This window comes from Dermacentor andersoni, chromosome 1 (genome assembly GCF_023375885.2).
Source record: "Dermacentor andersoni chromosome 1, qqDerAnde1_hic_scaffold, whole genome shotgun sequence".
Taxonomy (NCBI): domain Eukaryota; kingdom Metazoa; phylum Arthropoda; class Arachnida; order Ixodida; family Ixodidae; genus Dermacentor; species Dermacentor andersoni.
The window spans coordinates 61,391,483-61,410,790 of NC_092814.1; the positions used below are offsets into that span (position 1 = coordinate 61,391,483).

A 19,308-nucleotide genomic window follows, 5' to 3' on the forward strand; every position below is an offset into this window, starting at 1 on the left:
TCAGTGGTTCGAATCCTGCTGCCGGAATAAAGTTCAATTTTCTCTATGACGCGAAAATAAAGCGCACGGCAAATGTTATAACAATTTAATATTTGCAACTCGGCATGGTACTGATGAGTCATCGTTCGCTTGTGACGTAGAACGGTGAGACGTGGAAGCTGAAGAAGTGCACCACCTGCTCCTGCCATCACGGCGTGGTCCGCTGCGGCGTGGAGGAGTGCATCTCCGCGCCCGTATGCCCCCCGAAGAAGAAGCTTGTCACGCCTCCCGGCAAATGCTGTCCGACATGCGTCGAAGGTATGCTGGAGCCAACCCTGGACTCAAATTTTAGAGCGTTTGCTAGCCAGGCAAGCGATAAGGAGGTTTCTGTCGTGCGCGGCGCTCCAGCGCTGTGAGCGATGTTCCAAGTGTATGCGTCACCGGCCTACACACGGGCGTATTCTCAGGAGCCTATGTGCTAAATTAGTTTCTTTCCTGCAGGCTTGTTATATACGCACGTTGACACTAACAGGTCATTTGAAGTTGGCTTGGCGCATACTTCTGCTCCAGTTTTTCCTCTGCGTCCGCATAGTGGGTGGAATCTTATTCATGTTTGAGCAACGATTTTCTCAGGTCTCTCTCAAATTTAGGTGCTCGCAAATTGTACAACGACGGTAAAACAGCATTCATATTTGCGCGCTGAAGAAGGAACATGAAACAGAGCTTCAATGTTAGAGAAAAAAAAAAGTACCGTGTTGACGGGGGTAAAAAATGGTATAGGCGCGATCTTTAACAGAAGTCACATATTAAACGGCATCAACTTCTTTTGTCACTGAACTTTACAGAGGACGGAATTTGCACGGTGTACGGGGACCCGCATTACAGGACGTTTGATGGAAGGATGTTTAACTACCAGGGGCCATGTCGATACGTGCTCGCGTCAGACTGCGTTGGCGGCACATTTTCCATTGAAGTGTGGAATGACGTCCGTTACTCCAAGTCGTTCTCGTGGACCAAATCTGTCGTCATCAAGGTTTGGTCTTGTCACATTTTTTTGCATGTATGGGTTTCCGGCACTGCGCTGGGCGACTGTGACCATAGGCGTTTGCTTTTCGTTCCTTTTTTCAGATTAAGGACGTCAAAGTGAAGCTGGGACAATTTATGCGAGTCCGGATACAGAAAGAGCGTGTCAAGCTTCCGTACGTGATGCTCCAGGTCCTCAACATCAATCAAGAAGATCACAACATTGTGGTCAGAATAAACAAAGGTGAGTGAGTCCTCATGGAGAATACTGTTTTTTTGTACACCCGAGATGGATAGTAGAGGCTCCGTCCAAGTCCATTCAGATTTATTTGCCGCACATGTGAACCGAATTTTAAGAACTGCATGCAGCACAGCATAACGCAGTCCTATCTGTTCAGCTTGGTTGCCTGAAGAGGTAAGCATTACTTGGACTACGAATCGCAATGTGATGTAGCTAATGAGAAAGATTCACCGACTGAATGTTTTATTATTCTCTTTAGGGCACATAACTCTATCACAAAATTGAGCTGCGGGCAGTGGTGAAGTTGTCTGCTAAGCAGACACCCTAAATCTAGCACTATTTTCGAGGTATCTGTCTCCAGGTTTTCTGCTAAAGGATTCATTGGCAGTCCAGTTAAGCTCGTCCCGAACTGCGAGAGGAACGCTCCTGGGAAACTGTTCACTGAATAGTCAATGTATCTCCCAGCACATCTAGAGGACGAATTTTTCGAAAGTGGTGCTAGCCTTAAGACTTCTGCTAAGCGTATATGACTTCACTGCTGATCGGCTTCAATTTCGCAATTGCAGCGTGTGCCTTAAAGTGAATTGAAAAGTGAACTTTTTTTAATTGGCTGCCTGGACATTGGGATTTCCCATGCAGGTAATTTCCGTCTCTTCTTGAAACCCACTTGAAAATGCGGGGCAGTGTTATGTGTCACGGGCGCTTTTTAAAAATCTGTTCAACCAAAAAAAAAAAAAGATAATAATGGTGGTACACTTATTTCGCTTGGGCTGGCGGAGCAGCTCTGGGCCGTCCAGCGAGCCCACGATGGGGTCAGAGAGTTACAACTCCCGGTCCCAACGTGGGAGTAGTCCGCTCTATGGGACCTTGCGCCCCGTAGCTCGCAGGACCTTTCATTAAAGTTATTCCATCCATCCATCCATTAACGCTATAAGCAACCTCCGCCATAATATTTTCTTAATGAGCATAGCTAAGCAACATAAAAAGATAGCCTTCAATGCTGAGTCCTCCTATTGTTTTCATCACCGCGAACTATACACAACGGCACATATCACGAAATTCTCAAATCCAAGCTTGCACTTGGTCCAGCCGATAACTTAGCTACGTCGACTTCTATAGCGCATATGGTTCGAAGTGGGGCATTCGCCGAGGCAGCATGGCGCAGCCATCGTCCATTGAGTGTTTGGTCTCTCATACGCGAACTCCTTCGCTACAATTTGCTTCTGTAGTCAGCTGCGGAACGCCAGAAAAACACACTTATGTCCTACGCAGTATCGGTGTAAAAGATAATAAATAAAAAAACTTGAATCACAAACGTTAAAAGTCCTATTGTACTGCATGTCTGCGCGCGCGTGGCGGCATCTGGAAAGGCATTATCGTGTCCTTGCGCGAAGTTCTCATTAGCGAACCTCTGGTGGTTGGGACAGTGCTTTGGCAAGTCGTGCTTCCTTTGTCCATGTAGCGTTTGCGTACGCAACGGTTGCTGCTGCCTAGCCGCTCGTAATTGAGATAACAACGCATCTTACGCAATTATATCTCTTGCGGTATACTTACTATTATTTCGCTGCGCGCGAAGGGTTTGCGAGTTCCTATGCGCGCGTCTGTGAGTGCGTCTGCGTGCGCATGCTTGAGTGGGACATATTGCCAGACTTATACAGACACTTAAAGCAATATTCATCATGCAAATAATAATTACTACGGATGCAGTACGACTACAGGTGCCGTTGCCTCTTGAGCGAGATGCGTGGCGCTAACGCCAAGTAGATATGAGCGGTCTTTTCACACGTCCTGCTACAAGCGTCCCGACGGGAAGCGTCATAAAGTACTCGACTTCACTGCACTCAAAAACAGTTACACTTTGGCATTGCTCCTAAAGTGATGTTGTTATGAACTCGAAAGGTGCATGTCCCCGTACAAACTTCTCACCGACTCCTCTTGATTTAATGTTCTGTAAGGCACAAAATAATCCGCTCTTGTCCCCGACTCGCCACACATATTGCGTTCGCCACCTTCTCTCCCTCCCCATATTTTTTTTTCCCCAGGCGTCAAGGTGGTCTGGGACGGCGACAACTACGTGGAAGTGTCCGTGCCGCCAAACTACAAGAACAAGCTGTGCGGTTTGTGCGGCAACTACAACGACAGGCAAGACGACGACTTCATGTCCAGGAACGGCACGCGCCTCACGGAGGCCGACGCTTTCGGCAACTCTTGGCTGGTTCGTTCAAAACCGAGCATTTCCTTGTTGCGCATTCGCGAAACACCGTCTCCGGCATGCTAGATTTTATAGACTGCGCACTTTTTACGCGAGTACTTGATTCATCCAACAACGTCCGTCGGCGCGCAAGCACCCCGCACTTTGCGAACTGGTTCACGCCAGACTCGAGCATATTCTGAAATGAGAGAAAGAAAAAAAAAACGGAAGGCAGGGAGATCAACCAGACGGACGTCCGCGTGGCTATATCCTGCACGGGAGAGAAGGGCAAGCAAAAGGAGAGAGATAGTTCACGCGAGCAGTAGGGTCATTATAAGCGTCTTTTCAGGTCCGTTTATTTTGGAAAAGTCATAAGCGCACGCGTAGCTTTCTGAGTTGATGATTGATGTGACCAAGCGCACAGGACCCTTACCTTTTTAAAAGAGTTGACCGTACAGTTGGTTGAGCGCGCTCTGAAGAGGCTGACGCTGGACTTTTTTAAAGCGAGTGCAGCGGTAGAGGAGGTGCTCGATGGTCTCCTCACAGTTACAGCGATCACCTATGGGGTAGTCAGCCATTCTAGTGAGAAAGAAATATGAATTTGCGAAGGCTAGACCCGGTCGTAGGCGACACAAAACAGTCACACCGGGAGAGGCTTGATGGTAATCTGGTAATAACAGCTGCAGTGTTGGATCATGCATAATCAGCCCGGCACCTCCAGTATTATGCCGCTGTCGCAAGTATAATAGACATGATGCCGCACTTGTTGACTTTGCTGAACTCAGGGTGAAAAGTGTTTCCCATGTGCGACTGCATTTCGCCTGTCTAGGTTTCGCAATGTCTAGGTTTCGCTCATATAAAAGTTTAGCCGCCGTCGGCTGAGCTTATAGAGTAGTTGTTTAAAAGAAAATGTAGATGTTGTTGTGGGCGGCACATGTATATCCTGGCCCTCGGAAGCTCATAGAGTTCACGGCTCGCTTCAGACGGTGTGGGAGTGTTTGTACACTAAAGCGACGCTGTCTCCCATCTAGGTTGGCCGTCGGAAAAAGTGCTTCCGACAATCAAAGCGCGCCAGCCATCCCTTGGACTGCAGGCTCAAAGACTGGAACCTACGACAGCAAAACCTCAGGCTCTGTAATCACATCAAGCAGGAGCCATTTAAGGCGTGTCACAAGGTCGTCGAAGCAACACCGTACTTCAGGTGAGGCTGTGAGGAAATCAACAGGCTTGCATGTTGGTATACTTTCACGACCGGCTGAACCGTGTCTGCGCTCTGAAATACTTACCAGTGTCTTTTAATACGTTTATTAAAGGACTCTGGTCTTATACTCCCGTATTCTTGCATGAAGCACCATGCAACACGGCAAGCCCTGGGTTGCAGAAAACGTACTTTGGTTTGCGTTACTTGAATAACAAAATGGCAGACTTGTGCGACCTTGTAGAACCACAAACCTACACGAACCTGTTCGGGCGACTAGCTTAGTGTTACCAATTGTCTTAGCGACTATAGTTAGTGCGACCTGCCCAGGCAAGCAATTACCGAAGCTGACAAAGTTTCCCACAACGCGCCTAATTTATCCTTATGCTTGCAACCTTGACCACCACGCACGATCCTTATCACCCTCCACATTGCCACCAATTTTCAGCGCACTTGTATGCGTTTGGTTCTTCAGGTATGAACGTTTGCGTTTGCAATTATACGCGTGTGTTTACGCGATCATTTACATTTACATTTTCTAGCGCTTGTACTCGCAATAGCGCTCGACCAATGTACTTCTAGCCTTTATATTAGTGACTTCAAGCTGACACCAAGCATGATCCGCCCAGTGCAGTGTATAATGACCCCGTACTCTGGCGGGTAGAAGCTTGAATCGGGGACAGAGGCCAGGAGCGACGATGTGGTGTGCATTATGCAGATATAGCTATAGCGAACAACCATAAGAAAAAGGACGATTTCTACTAGACTAGTTTCCGATGACGTAGAATGCGTTAGCAGGCCGCCTTGACGCCTGCTAAGGATATATAATGTCTGCCGGACGCTGTATGGGGGCAAAAAAGAGAGGCGTGTACCAATGATCCGGAAGGTCACACGGACCGCATGCGACACTTCTCCGGACCACGATGCAAATTGACAGTGTGGAAACGACACAAGGACGAGACCAACGTAAAGGGAGACAAGCGTTTGTTCTCGTTTACGTGCATTTCCTCCTTGTCTCGTACCCGCGCTGTGAATTTGCATCAATACAGATCACCAACTGGCCCAATCGTATAGCTTTCTTTTCTGGATCGCCTGTTTAAGGCAGCTACCTTACTTAACCCCGGGATATAACAAAATTATTCCAACTACGGATTGCCGAAAGCGCCACGGGGCTTTTTTTTTTTCTTCTTCCTTTTTTTTTTTTTTCGTAAGGAACTCGGACGACGTCGCTCACTTGTATTGCGAATTTCACCTTCTTGAGCCTCGATGCGCTCACATAGCAGAGCTTTCGAATCTCAAGCATTTCATATGCGGCTTGGACAAAGCCAAGCACCCCCCATGCAAACCAGAAAAAAAATATATAACGGACAACATGTTTTCTACCTTGTCTCTCTCTTTTTTTAAACCGACGCGCGGCACTGTTTGACGGCTTACGACATTCAGAAAGTTGAAATTATCATCCCTTTGGAAAAGCGGAGGTGTCCGAGAAAGTACCGCGCAGGTTTCATGCGTATGCGCGGCGTCGCTAAGAGCAGCGGAAGCGGTCTTTTTTTTTCTTTTTTTCTTCCGGGGCTTGACGTACTTGAGCACCGCGCTAAAAGCATGGCCACCGAAATGCCTCCGGTCAGTGCGGCTGATTCCACCGTGAAGGCCGCAGCGGCCGTGTTGCGGCGCACTTACAGTTCCATTAGTTTCCGTCCTTCGTTTTTTGTCGTGTTGTCTCAGTAACGCACTATGGACGGCACGCTGCGGCGCTTCTTACGTTCCTGAACTGTTTCTGCGTGCACAAATGGCTTGAAGCTGCACTGCGTTTTTTTCCCCTCTCCCTCCCTCTCTCTTTCTCCCTCTCTCGCTGTAAACGTTTTGCTATCTAACGTATGCGAGCCTTTCTGAGAAACAGTCCGGCGAAAACTTCGCATTTCTTGATCATGTTTTTGAGACATGCGTTCCAAGGAAGTTAAAAAGAATACGTGGTCGGTTTACTCTATACCAAGAAGTACGTTTCCCGTGTTTGTTCTTGTTTTTTTTCTTAGACGCTGTAGTGCATCTATTATGTCGTTCACTAGTCTACGACAATTATTTGTGGTGGAAATTACAGCGTTTGAAACCGTTCATTAACATCAGTGCCATTTCCGCCAATGCACATAGTACATCTTGCGTTATTGCAAATCATCGCGATACGCTCAGGCCAGTGATCGACCTTTAGAATAATGAGCGCGCAGTGCGTCTGTCACTTGCGCTCTATCGACCATGCAAGAGTGGCACTTAAATGCAAAGAAAAAAGAAAACCTTGAAAACCTCAACGCGCGTGCGTGCGTGCTCGCGCGCTATATGCCTAAAACGCTAAGATGTGCATGACACGTTTGCACTGGCTCTCTGGTCCATGACCGGGAGAACCCACTCATTTCATTTTTCGTGTTGATCGCATCAAGTTTATCAATGCGATTATAAAAAAAAAGGTAGCTTTTACGCTTTGCCGATAAACTAAATACCTGCTTTGTGCCAAATCTTTGCTGCTCCTGTACTGTGACGCTTCAGAGATTGCCACGTTCCCGGATACAAGTTTCCTACCCTCACCTTTATTCTGTGCCTTTATTGGCAGCGCACAATGCGCGCGAACCCTACCTCCCCTTCTCAGAACACGCAATGGACGCTCGTTAAAAGAAAAAAAAAAGGAAAGGAAAAGAAAGGCAGTGCAGATCTACAAACCGTCTGCAAATCCAACACCATCAATGGGAAGATGTCATAAGAAGCTGTAAAAAAAAAAACTGTCTATGTAACGCAGACTGTTAAAAAAAAGAAGAAAAAAGTAGCACCAGGCAAATTATGGGTCCATCACAAAAACTGTCTTCTTTCTCATCAAGTGAGTCGGTGCTACCGCTGCTTCATGGAGCGCATTTCTTCTCTTGGACAAGCCTATTGCAATAAAAAGAGAGAGAAAGAATAATTCATTTAGAGGCAGGTTTGTTTTGTCTTTATTTTATACTGCGTTAGCACCGTATCTTTTGTACGAGGCTAATCTTTTGCGCAAGTGGGGCTAACAAAGTAAATCCTGTCTTCTTTGCCTAAGCTTGACATGCAGAAAATTCCTAGTAAATGATTCACTCTGCTAGCGGTAAAGCAACAGGGGAGTGCTAATCTGAGTCGGTTGGTGCATACTTGGGTGAAGAAAGAAACATAGCTTTAGACATACAGCACTCACGTAGATTGGCGAGTGTATGTCCTGTTCTGAAGCGCTGTTTTTTTTTTATTCAACCAAAAATAGCAACAGGGGTTAGAGCTTGACTACATTTCCAAGTCCTCACACATTTTGAGCGCAGATTTTCTTGTTAACTCACCCGTATTATGTTCTTGGGAAGTATTACACAGGATAAAATGCCCAGAGACAGAATGGTAATAGGATCTTATAGGATATGAGATTATAGGATCTGGTACTGCGCCACAAGTCCATTCATTCATTCATTCATAATAATAATACCCTCAGGGCCACATGCCAATAAAGAGGCAAGTGGTTACAAAGCAGTGAAATAAACAAGTGCAGTCAGTTCTGGTAACAAAATCTCTGCTGATTATACAATGTCGGCCTGTATTTCACGAGAAGGTTTGTTATCGGTGATGGCTATTACACTTGTGGGAAAGTGGATCCATTCCTGATGTGTACAGGGGATCAAAGACTGAAAGAAAGACTTCGTACAACATGAATCAAAGTCTACTTTTCAAATGTACGTTTGAAATGCACTGCCGTCGCAGTATGAGGTCGCCGTGAAGTGTGGTATGACGGGAAAGTTTATATAACGTTGAAAGGCGGGCGAATTTACGGCGGTTAGCTAGTAGAACAAGGGTTAGTCTAGCTTTCATAGAGGTTATACTTGCAGTGCGGTTATAGTGAGAAATAATGAAACAAATCGAATTATTTTGTACCACTTCAAGCGCAGTAATAAGGTTAACGTGACTATGATCTTATATTGCAGATGCATATTCAAGTTCGGAGCGTATTAGAGACTTGTAGAGCAGTAGCTTTGAAGTAGATGGTGCTTTGGAAAAGTTACGCCGTAAACACCCAAGCATGCGATTAGCATGGTTGAATACGTGATCTACATGAATGACACTAGTTTGATTGGCTGCGATGTGCGCACCAAGATATCCATAGGACGTGACGAAATCTAAGAGGACATTTTTAAGATGGTAACTGCTTGGATTATAATTAGTTCTGGACACTCGCATTACTTTATTTTTGTTAATATTTAATTCCATTAGCCACTTCCCGCAACAATCAATCATATTATTCAAATCAGGTTGAAATGTTTTAGTATCGTCAGCGTTAACAATTTCCCAGTAGATAACAATCGTCAGCGAACCAGGGTCCCAGCACAGAGCATTGTGGTGCACCTGATTGAACTTCAGTGAGTGTAAAGTTATGACCGCTAGCGGTAACGAATTAGAAGTGATTATTAAGGAAATGTCCAACCCATTTCAGAATGTTAGGGTCGATATTTAGCGGGCTTAGTTTAAAAATGGTCTCCAATCCACGCTGTGAAGGTGATTGGGCAGCGAAGCTGTAAACAACTAGAACGATGACTCATTGTGGCGAAGGTTGAAATTATTCACCAAGCGACATTCACATGCACTTTACCTAATTATTAGCCTAAGACGTATCGACGGCCTGCGACTTGGCTTGCGCCGCTACTTCGTGGACGTATACAAAGGGTGGACCGGAGAGGAGACAAATTCGCCATGCCTCGTATGTAAACACCGTTCTTCAGGAGTCCTCACCTTATGTGGCCTTCCAATAGCGCTGTCACAACACAAATCAGTTGCTAGGCGGGTTCTTCTTTTACGTGTGAAAGTGTAGTTACGTCACTGCATGCTTCGTATGCTACAGTCAAGCTGCCGTCTCCGTGGCAGCTTGTGCAACAGTAATCTTTACCGGGAAACGTATGCGGGAAGCGCCACGCTTCGCATTTCATGTAAGCGCAGGAGCACCTTGTCATCAATTATGTGGTTCGGATGCTTGTCTCGAGCTTGTCGTTTATTGAAACATATGCTGTTCTGTATGTTGTATGCGTGATTCCAAAGAATGTGTATACTGTTCGCTTCACTTTGCTGATTGCTTGTAGCCTCTGCCTTACGGGGTTATGACCCATTGCATCTGGGGGTATGAGCCGTAGATGATGACAGTGTTCTGTCGACATTACGCCACGAAGAAATTCTGGGATCCTAGCCATAGACAGCTTCCCTGTAGAAACAACTCGTTTATGGTATATGCCCAGTTAAATACTTTACTAAAATCTCAGAAAACACAGTTAGCGCCGGATTATTGAGCCAGGATGCGGTGCAACTGATGAATAAAGTTGAGTTTCGCAATAATGTGATTTTCGAAAACCATGTTGTGCCTTAGTGAAATATGAGTTGACTCGTAAAAGTTGAAACCTAAGGGCTAAAAAATCTCGCGAGCGTAATGCTGCGCGAATTTTGTAGTTTGTTACATAGATTACTAGAGGAAAATCTGGTGCTATAGTGTCTACATGTGCCACCTGTATATCATATCAGCATTATGCATAGGAACGTGCATAGGCACGTGTATAGGGATCAGCATATGAATGGCGGACAACATGTGGATTTACCGAAACGTTGTCGCTCGGGCTTCAAATGCCTTTGTCGCTTGGTACATTAGCCCACAAACACTAACAATCAACACTTTTCATAATATTGCACAGAAAAGCAACAAAAGTAATCTACCCGATGGTGAATGCTACTGCTAAGGTTTCATTTAGTTCATCATGGCCATCATTTATGCAGGCACTGGTAATTGCGTGATCACATGAATTAGTAGTGAATGTTAAAAGATTTCAGTGGCCTTAAAAGGCCCGTAAGGCAACTTGGTTGAACAAAAACATGAACTTCTTCTTTAGCTTACATACTTTTCTGAAAAGAAACGATCAGATTGCCACTGGTGACATACCAATGGGGAAAGCTCCCCTGGCCCAATCTTGACCACATGTGTGGTGGCCAAGGATTGGTTGGGCCACCATCCACCCAACCAATCGGGTCAAGGATTGGTTGGGCCAAGCTTGGGAATGTAGCTTAGGCCGAGCATGGGGACTGACATCGGTCTACGTCGGTGGACTACCAGGGCACCGACGTCGTACCAATTACTGGCCAAGGTTGCACATTTCATGGCTTGACATAAATTTTGAGATGGCTCTGATCCGTCCGAAATCAAAAGAGAGGAGTTTTGGGCACACCCCGACATTTCGCTTTAATGTGTGCTCAATCCTACTGTTATCAAGCACACCGCAACATACATTTATTATTTACTCATTTTTTGCGTGGTACATTTACCGCGGATAACGTTAGCCGCGTCGTTCATAGTTTCTGCCGCTACGCAATCTCAATGTATAAGCTTCTAGCGACAACAGCAAAGGAGTTTCACGACAAGCCACCTAGACCCCCGTAAGGCGGGCAGCCCCACCTTGCATCCTCTAGGAAGAAGGCTCCATGGCGAGCTTGCTCTGCTTCATTGGGGTCTTGCGCGGCGGCAGCGACTCCACTGTAGGGATGGTCACCCCAGTGGGTTTCGGGAAGCCGGCGGGGGGTTCCTGCGGAACCACTTCCTGGCCCTTTGCTTTAGCCATGTTGTAGTCTCCAGAGTCGAAATATTTTTGCTGTGCACACACACACACACATTAAAAAAAAGAAACGGAAATAGTTTACGGGCAAATGTTACCTTTATGAATTTCGTGTCCGAAGCGCTGCGCCGCTACATTAGCATGATATCACAAATTTGTATGTGTTTTTGCATTGTTGAGTAGCCGAAACGCAATTTAGCGTATTGTCTGACATAGCGAAGTAAATCTAAGATGTTTGTCACCGATATCAGACGTAACGAATATATCTTTAACGAATATCGGATATAACGAAGACATTTTAGTGTTGGATGCGACTTCGGTATAACGATGTCCGACTGTATTTTATGACAGAGCAGACACTGCTCAAATCTTATGACGTCACAAGGAGCTAGCATGGGAACTTCAAGCCTGACTTTCACATTTGTATATATTCTGGCTTACAAACACTTTGCTCATGCCAAATGACATTTTGGCTATTCCACAGAAGTGCAAGTTACCAATTCAGCTTTGCTTACCATTATTTCGTAGGCTCCTTTAAGTTGCACAAGTATGTGCAGATAGATACCAGCATAGGGAAAACCATCTAGCCAAGCCGAAAAAGAACCCCGATTTTGGCACTTAAACAACTCTGTGACGCGGTGTACTATGTGTTAAGTAAGCTAATTACGTCTGAAACTTGCGCTTGCTTCCAAAAAAGTAGGTATCGCTAGCTGATGCCACAGTTCATCACCACTAGTTTCCTTTCTTTTCCCTATTATTTCTACATTTCGTTAAAACCACAGTTAATATCCCCTGTGCATTCCTTGGCGTCATTGTCTGTTGGCTTCATATGATTTTGACTAAAAAACTATCCCTCGGTTTTGGCACTTAATTACACCAATTGGGATTGGCTTATGTCCTTGAAAATTTTTAGTGCATTTTTTGGGTCCTTTGACTCTCGTTTTTCCATATACTCTATCAATACCTCTTCCCGTTCACCCATGACGACCACTAAAAGCTGGTCAAACGAACAAGACATTATGTATGGTACTTACAAAGTCGGTTTCCTATGGCTCAACTGCTTATCCGTGTAAAAAGCATCTAATGCCAAGACGGCATATCTGCTGGCTCTGTGTGAAAAAGCGTTGGCTATATGTTTGCTATATGTTTGGTCAACATGTTTGCACCATTCTACCAATGAACTCTTTAGAAAAGTGCCAAGCTGGCTTTCACGCAATGCGCATTGCCCAAATTGTCGCGGCCCACTCATTGCCAAACGTCTGATTCGTGCGCGTTTAGAACTTTGTTTTTGCGGTCCTGGATTCCTTGCCACCATATTTAACGCACCAAAGCAAGAACAATATTATGCTGCACATTAATCACTATTTTAACAGTGTTCTGGTCGTAATATTTTGGCAATTTTGCATTGTAGGAAGGCTAGCTTGGCTGACTTCTAAAGGGCTCATATATAAAATACGAAAAAAGGCAACCTTAGCTTAATATATTACCGTACATTTTAGGACCAGATGAACAAGCAGAACACAAAGAACACTGAACAGAAGCAGAAGCGTGCATCTTAATTTTTTGTTATGTTCCTTTCCTGGGTGGCTATTTCAAAGCTACCTCTATATACAGACTTCGCCGATACGTACTGTAGCAACAAGAAGACAATTTGGTGACCTATTATGTGTTAAAATGTCAGCGCCTTTCATGCACTTCTATCCGTTCAAGCACGCACGAACTTCTCACATCAGCCTGGCTTTCTGAGGCACTTTGCACTGCAAGTCTCACCCCTTTCTTCAGTCGTTTCTGGAGGAGCAGTGATCCTCCACGTCCCGTGTTTACCGGGTACTTCGACTTTAGCTTCGTTTCTTCCTCCAGTTCCTCTTTCCGCACTGTTGGATGCTAGAGGACAAGAACACACCATGTTGATTAGCACGAAATGCTTAGACGCACAGCTACTCAAAGAAGCACTCCGCTCAAAAAAGAAAGAAAGAAAGAAAGAAAGAAAGAAAGAAAGAAAGAATATGATGTGGCATTAGCTGTAGTCCGGTGCTCATTCACTGAAGCAGGAGGGAAATGGCGAAAGTGTCACTACACAGGTACGCAGCGCGCAATCCTTGATCGATTCTGCCAAATACTACCAAGCTCGCACCACTGTCAAAGGCTGAGCGTAAGGTCTACGAACGACGTCACGTCGGTTAATATACACTTCCAGATTGGCCGAACTACGCGGTACACGGCGTGACACAGCTAGATAACACGGCTACGCCCGCGTCGCTGCCACTTGCCGCCGGCCCGCTTGCGCTTTCCAGAATTCATTCGCCGCGAGTTCGCTACTTCGAGCGCTCTTCCTCGCGCGCGTTACTTTCGTGCCTTTGATCGCGCGCTTGTGTGGTGCTTGTTCCATTCAACCATCACAGCACTACGATGCACGCCAGTACAGTTCGTCGCCGTACACGGCTGCATCGCGCCGAACAGTGGCCTGCTCGGTACAGTGAGCTGTAATAGAGCGCTGCGTGTTGCCTCCCCACTTCCGGATCGGTACACCCATATATGGAACTTGACCAACAGCGTCTGTGTTGTGTAGCTTTTTTCGCTCTGGCCGAGTGATCTTATGGTTTCTTCCACTTTCAACACCTCTGCGCCAACTTTAACCTGATGCTTAAAAGAAGCGCTCCGAGCACTTACCGTCCCACGAATGCATAAGCGACGTTTCTGCCCCGTGCGCCTGGCTCCACTACCGTGCTCGTGAGATACGGGAGAAGCTGACCTTAGACCTGACGTCACATTTTGTTTACTTGTGGACTTTCACAGCCGACATGCATACTGGTGAAGCTCGGCGGAAAGAAGGCTAAATTAGCGAGGGGATCCGACCTGGATTGTATCATTCACGCTTGGAAAAAACTGGCTGCGGCTGACCAGCCGTGTTTAGTGAAGCTTTCTTTGTGCCGGCGAGCGGTTTAGATGCTGCGGTTGGCGACTGCGCTATGCCGCATTTATGCAAGGTCCGCCGCCATGGCTGAGGATGGTTGCGGGACGCGTTCATCTTCGAAATCCGCTGCGCGTCTGTTATCGCGATGCGCAGTTTCGCTCTGCCGGCTCACCAAATCCTTGCTTACACCAACTCCCGCAGTGCGCGGAATCTACATATGTTTTTTTTTCTTTCTTCATGCCTGCAGTGATTAAGCAATAATTAAAATCGGGAACTGTTCTATATCCATGCAAGTATAACTTTCGAGCTTTTATGTGCTTTTCCTTTTCTGTAGGAACACTTCTAGTATTTCTCTCTCTCAGAGCGAAAAAACGCACACACTAGTGCACACGCCTCAATTACACAGAGACCGCACAGTTCCTAGTGACGCAAGATGGCAAATGACGGACAGTAGGAAAATAGCGAAGAAGCGGTCAGGAAAACGAAAGTAACTCGCGCAGAAATCCCAGCACTCGGTATATCTCCCGTGGTCGGGCGCCATGCACACGGCGTACATAAGACGACGTCATACGCATGACGTCGTATGAAATGCGTTAACACCGTAACAAAAGAAAATCTAGATTTTAAAAATTAAATTATGAGGTTTTACGGGCCCAAACAACGATCTGATTATCAGGCACGCCGCAGTGCAGAACTCCGGATTAATTTTGACCACCTGGGGATCCTTAACGTGCACCCAATGCACACCACACTGGCGCTTGTTTGCATTTCGCCCCCATTGAAATGTGGCCGCCGAAGCCGGAATCAAACTGCAACAAAAGAAATCAGCATCTGAAAAGTAACAGAAGAGTCAAACTTGAAATGGCAAAGGTCCCAAGTAAGGACGGGCCACGTGCATGTTAAACATAAGTGACATGGGCCTTTCGACAAGAAGCTTCATATGTAGCAGTTGATTGGCGGGAGCACAGCACAGCATATGTGGTGACAGAGGTTAAACAGACACGGAACCGCAGAGTTTGTGCATGAACTCTATAGCCAGTGGCAAGCCAAGAATGCAGGAGCCTCAAATAGGCCCATTTACCGGAGGGGCGCAAAAGACCCACTTGCACTCTCATAGTAAGAAGTTGGGCCATTTTTCCTCCTTTCACCCCCACTTTCGAAAGCGGGCACTATCAGCGGCACACTGGCAAATCTAACAAAGCAATAGCTGTTGGTTATTTTCAGAATAGCGGCCGCGTAACTAATTTTACCTTTACTACGCATCCTCTGGTTTTGCAGTTGTTTTGCGCAATAGTAACCCAGCAATTCATAACTATATATATATATATATATATATATATATATATATATATATATATATATATATATATATATATATATATATATATATATATATATATATATATATATATATATATATATATATAGAGAGAGAGAGAGAGAGAGAGAGAGAGAGGGTCAGAGGGCGTGCGGCATGCCCCCCTACTCGAGAACGCCGTGGGCACGCATCGCACACCACACGAACAACCAAAATATCCAAGAGTTTGGACGAAGAATGTACAGTTCATCGCAAAAGCGGATCATTTATAAATGGGATTAGAAAGCTTTCATCGATCTTGTGCACAAATACCTCCTCGTCAACACACCCCTTTATGTTTGGGGGCGCGCCACTGTCGAGATGCCTGAAAAATTTGGTCACTGACCAGGTCAAAACAAAAGCTTGACGTTTCGGGTCTCGTACATTGGGTCAACTGATCCAATTTTTTGCTCATGCTTTTACCTAACCAGAGAGCACTATGTCAAAGGCTTGATTTCCCCACTGTCAAGATGTACCGGAAAAGGCTGGACAGACCGATCCCTTCTCAGACTTATCACTCGCATCTGACGCAGAAAATAGGTCGCGCCCAGCAAGGCGAGTAGTTTCGTGGCAAAGAAGCGTCCGCTCGAGGAAAGCGAAGGTTAGGACACGGATACAAAGGATATGACGCTGGCGTGTGCATACATGTTCCCTTTGAGAAACACTTTGCGCTGCGTTCCGGGCCGGAACGTTCTGTCTGCTAACTACTGGGGCCGTTAACAGTAAACGGCTCGAACTACGGAACCCAGCTCTGCACCGCGTAAACGAGAAGGCCAACAGCATTGAATGTCGAGACTCGAGAGTGGCGCGTGTGAGTAGCGTGAAATCCCCTTAACAAACTAAATATGTTTACCGACCTGGAGAAACCTTAATTAAAAGCCTTAGAATGATGCACACTCTCACCTGTTCATCCTCGCCTGTCGTGTCGACGTCTGCAGAGTCTTCGGCGGCTTGACCGTCGTCCGTGGACATGCCTCCGACAAACGATGTAGGCGAAGTACTCAGAGTGACAAAGTCTTGCAGCTACGGGGTTTAGCTGGACTGCAGGCAGTGTCTGCTTGCTGGTGTCGATTCCTGACTGCTTGGACGAATCACTCAGTGGCCTGGCGCGTGCGGCTGTGGTCTTTCTTTCTTTTTTTCTTTTCTTTGTGTGCGTATGTGTATGTGTCTCGCAATTTCAGAACATTCGCGCGGCACTGCGCCATGAACGACGCTTGCTCAGTCTGACAACGTTACGCGAATAACGAAGTAAGTGCAGTGGGAGCTGACAATAAATCCGGCAGAATCCATTTCACGATGACTGTCAACGCTAATGCGATCATCACTGAAGCAATTTAATATAGATACACACCGTACTGCTGCCGCCGAAAGGAGTCAGGTATGAAGCGCTTGCAGCAGGGCTACTTTCTCTCGCTTCCCCCTAAACACGCTGCACCATCTATTGGCACCGCCGCGAAGTCCGCGCGTGGCGCGCATATGTTTAAGGAAGATGCAATATACAGAGCGTTTCATTTCATCGTTTACAGAACTTTTAAAAATCACCCATGGGATATAGCACAATTCTACTTATTGAGCTAGATTATTCGCAGTGGCAGACATTATTTGCACAAGAAGAATGGAAGTCAATATTTGACGAAGTAACTACTTTTTGATAATCACCTTCTAAACTAATTACTTTACGTCACATATTGGAATTTACAAATTGTAGCCGATGAGTTTTGTAGTCATATCCACTTTGTAACGGATTCTGAGGATGACACCAGTTTTGAGATATGCGTTCAGAATGTTCGCGACCAAATGCAGTGGTGTTTCAGTAACTTTTGAGCTTCCATGTATAAAAAGGCGTTTTGGTAAAAAAGTAAGTGGCACTGTGCTTATTTACGAGAAGTTTGACTGCCCTTATCTCAAAACGGCTGCTAGTTTCAAAATTCGTTCCAAGTGGGTATGCTGGTTTTAATTCGTGTATTGGAATATGTGCGCTAAATTATTGAGTTGAAAGGTTAATTAGTGAAGTTTTGGTAATTATTCAATCATGCGTATTGATTTGCAGTGTGAGTAACGTATAGTTACTCGAGTATTGCAGCTCAATAAGTGGATTTGCGTTAATTGCCACAGCAAAATTTTTACAAATTATTAACGTTAAAATAAAACGCATATTGATTCCACGCAGCACCGGATAAATTCTCACGTATTTTATCTTAGGCTGGGGAGGGGGGGGGGGGGGCATTGCAAAGCGGCACGTACCCATTGAGTCAAGTTGGCGTCAAAGAGGTTTATTGAAATCGAGCGCACGTCTCCTCCTCTAGCCCGACATACGGCTGAGTGCTTACGCCGCCTGCACGCCCTATATTGAAGGTATCTGCGGAGGGTGCAAAACTAGGCGAGCCGAGATGGGGCAGCACAAAGCGTTCGCTCCCTTCTGCTTGCCATCTTAATCACGCCAGTGTTGTAACAGCGAGTGCTCGCGGTCATAAAGTGATATCTGTTCATATTTGCCTGTGCGTGCGTGACATCATGCTTATTCATTTAGTTACTAAGTGAATGTTTACTGAAATTTACACGGCCGATAAATCTACGAACCTTACTTCGTGTAGTTGTCTAATATTTCGCTATAGCTATCGATGCTTCACCTTTTGGGTAAAACTGCGATTTTTCTTTTCTTTCTGGTTTCTCTTAACGACAGATATATGTGGCTCTTACCACCTCACTACTGCCTAATCCGTCGTGACAGTGGTTATGTGTGAGCACTCAGTCGATAATATTGTTTTCGGTGGCATTCAAAACGCGGCCAAACTATGTAGGGAAAATTGGCTGAAGACCTGCGACGACCTGCAGGGCAAGCTCTCGACGTGGAAGACGTGGTGTTTCTTGAGGTATCTGATTGACCCGCTGAGTAGCAAAACTGTGACCAATCGCAACCTCACCAAAATATTGAGCACGTACAAGGGAGATGACAGCAGGCTCTTGGGAGACCTGAAGGCGAAGTACCTAAAGACAGAGAAGGGCCAGTACCCGGTGCCCGAAAGGTACGAAGGACACGACTACGAAGAGCTGGACCGGCCGTTTACCATGACGGAACTGTGGACAGCGATAGATGAAAGTAACCAGAGAAGTACACCCGGCAGGGAACCCATAACTTACAAACTACTCGGTAACATGAGCGGTACAGCGGCCCGCGGCCTCCTAGAGCACATCAACGAAGCCTGGGAGAGCTCGCGGTTGCCAAAGGAATGTAAGGACCCCGAGGTCCACTTCATTCCAAAGCCCGGCAAGGCCCTCATGATAGACAACATGCGGCCCGTCTCCCTCACGTCCTGCGTGGGGAAGGGGATGGAGCGCATGGTCCTTCGCCGGCTGCAGAAGCACCTCGAAGAAACTGATCAGATGCCGGAGACGATGTACGGCTTCAGGCAACATCTCAGCACCCAAGACGTGATGATCCAACTCCACGAACTGGTCGTCAAGCCCGCAACGAGGCACGCGCCGCGAGGGATACTCGCCCTCGACCTGAAGGGAGCGTTTGAGAACGTGTCCCACGCGAGCGTGTTGCAGAATCTGAACAAGACCAGGTGTGGACGAAAGACATTTGGCTACATAAAAGATTTTCTGTCAAACCAAACGGCGACCATCAGGATAGGGGAGGAGAAGTCGGACCCTGTCGAGCTCGGCGATAGGGGCACCCCTCAGGGATCGGTCTTGTCGCCCCTGCTCTTCAATCTGGCCCTCCTGCCCCTGCCCGATGTATTCAAGCAAATCGAAGGCGTGGACCACGCGTT

General features: G+C 46.3%; 2 protein-coding genes across 3 annotated transcripts in view; one reads left to right on the forward strand and one right to left on the reverse strand.

The window, feature by feature from the left end:
- Positions 1-19,308, forward strand: part of cv-2 (crosveinless 2-secreting protein) — a 240,203-nt gene that overhangs the window by 206,321 nt on the left and 14,574 nt on the right. For both annotated transcript variants that reach the window (XM_050191325.3, XM_055061547.2), the window contains 5 exons: positions 141-297; positions 825-1,012; positions 1,108-1,246; positions 3,286-3,458; positions 4,466-4,635. In XM_050191325.3, coding sequence (XP_050047282.1) covers positions 141-297; positions 825-1,012; positions 1,108-1,246; positions 3,286-3,458; positions 4,466-4,635 — 827 coding nt within the window. The remainder of the gene's footprint in view (positions 1-140; positions 298-824; positions 1,013-1,107; positions 1,247-3,285; positions 3,459-4,465; positions 4,636-19,308) is intronic.
- Positions 7,190-16,948, reverse strand: LOC129380490 (alpha-endosulfine-like). Its single transcript, XM_055061549.2, has 4 exons — positions 16,436-16,948; positions 13,032-13,145; positions 11,105-11,297; positions 7,190-7,548 (listed from the first exon to the last, which is right to left on the reverse strand). Exons 1-3 carry the CDS (start codon positions 16,502-16,504, stop codon positions 11,115-11,117), a joined length of 366 nt encoding a protein of 121 aa, XP_054917524.1. The 5' UTR covers positions 16,505-16,948; the 3' UTR covers positions 7,190-7,548; positions 11,105-11,114.

Excerpts from the sequence above, each read along its gene's own strand:
- LOC129380490 (XM_055061549.2), bottom strand. The coding sequence starts at position 16,504 with ATGTCCACGGACGACGGTCAAGCCGCCGAAGACTCTGCAGACGTCGAC. Across the intron at positions 13,146-16,435 it reads CGACAGGCGAGGATGAACAG|CATCCAACAGTGCGGAAAGA; the intron begins GTGAGAGTGTGC and ends CTTGTCCTCTAG. Across the intron at positions 11,298-13,031 it reads AGAAACGACTGAAGAAAGGG|CAAAAATATTTCGACTCTGG; the intron begins GTGAGACTTGCA and ends GTGTGTGCACAG.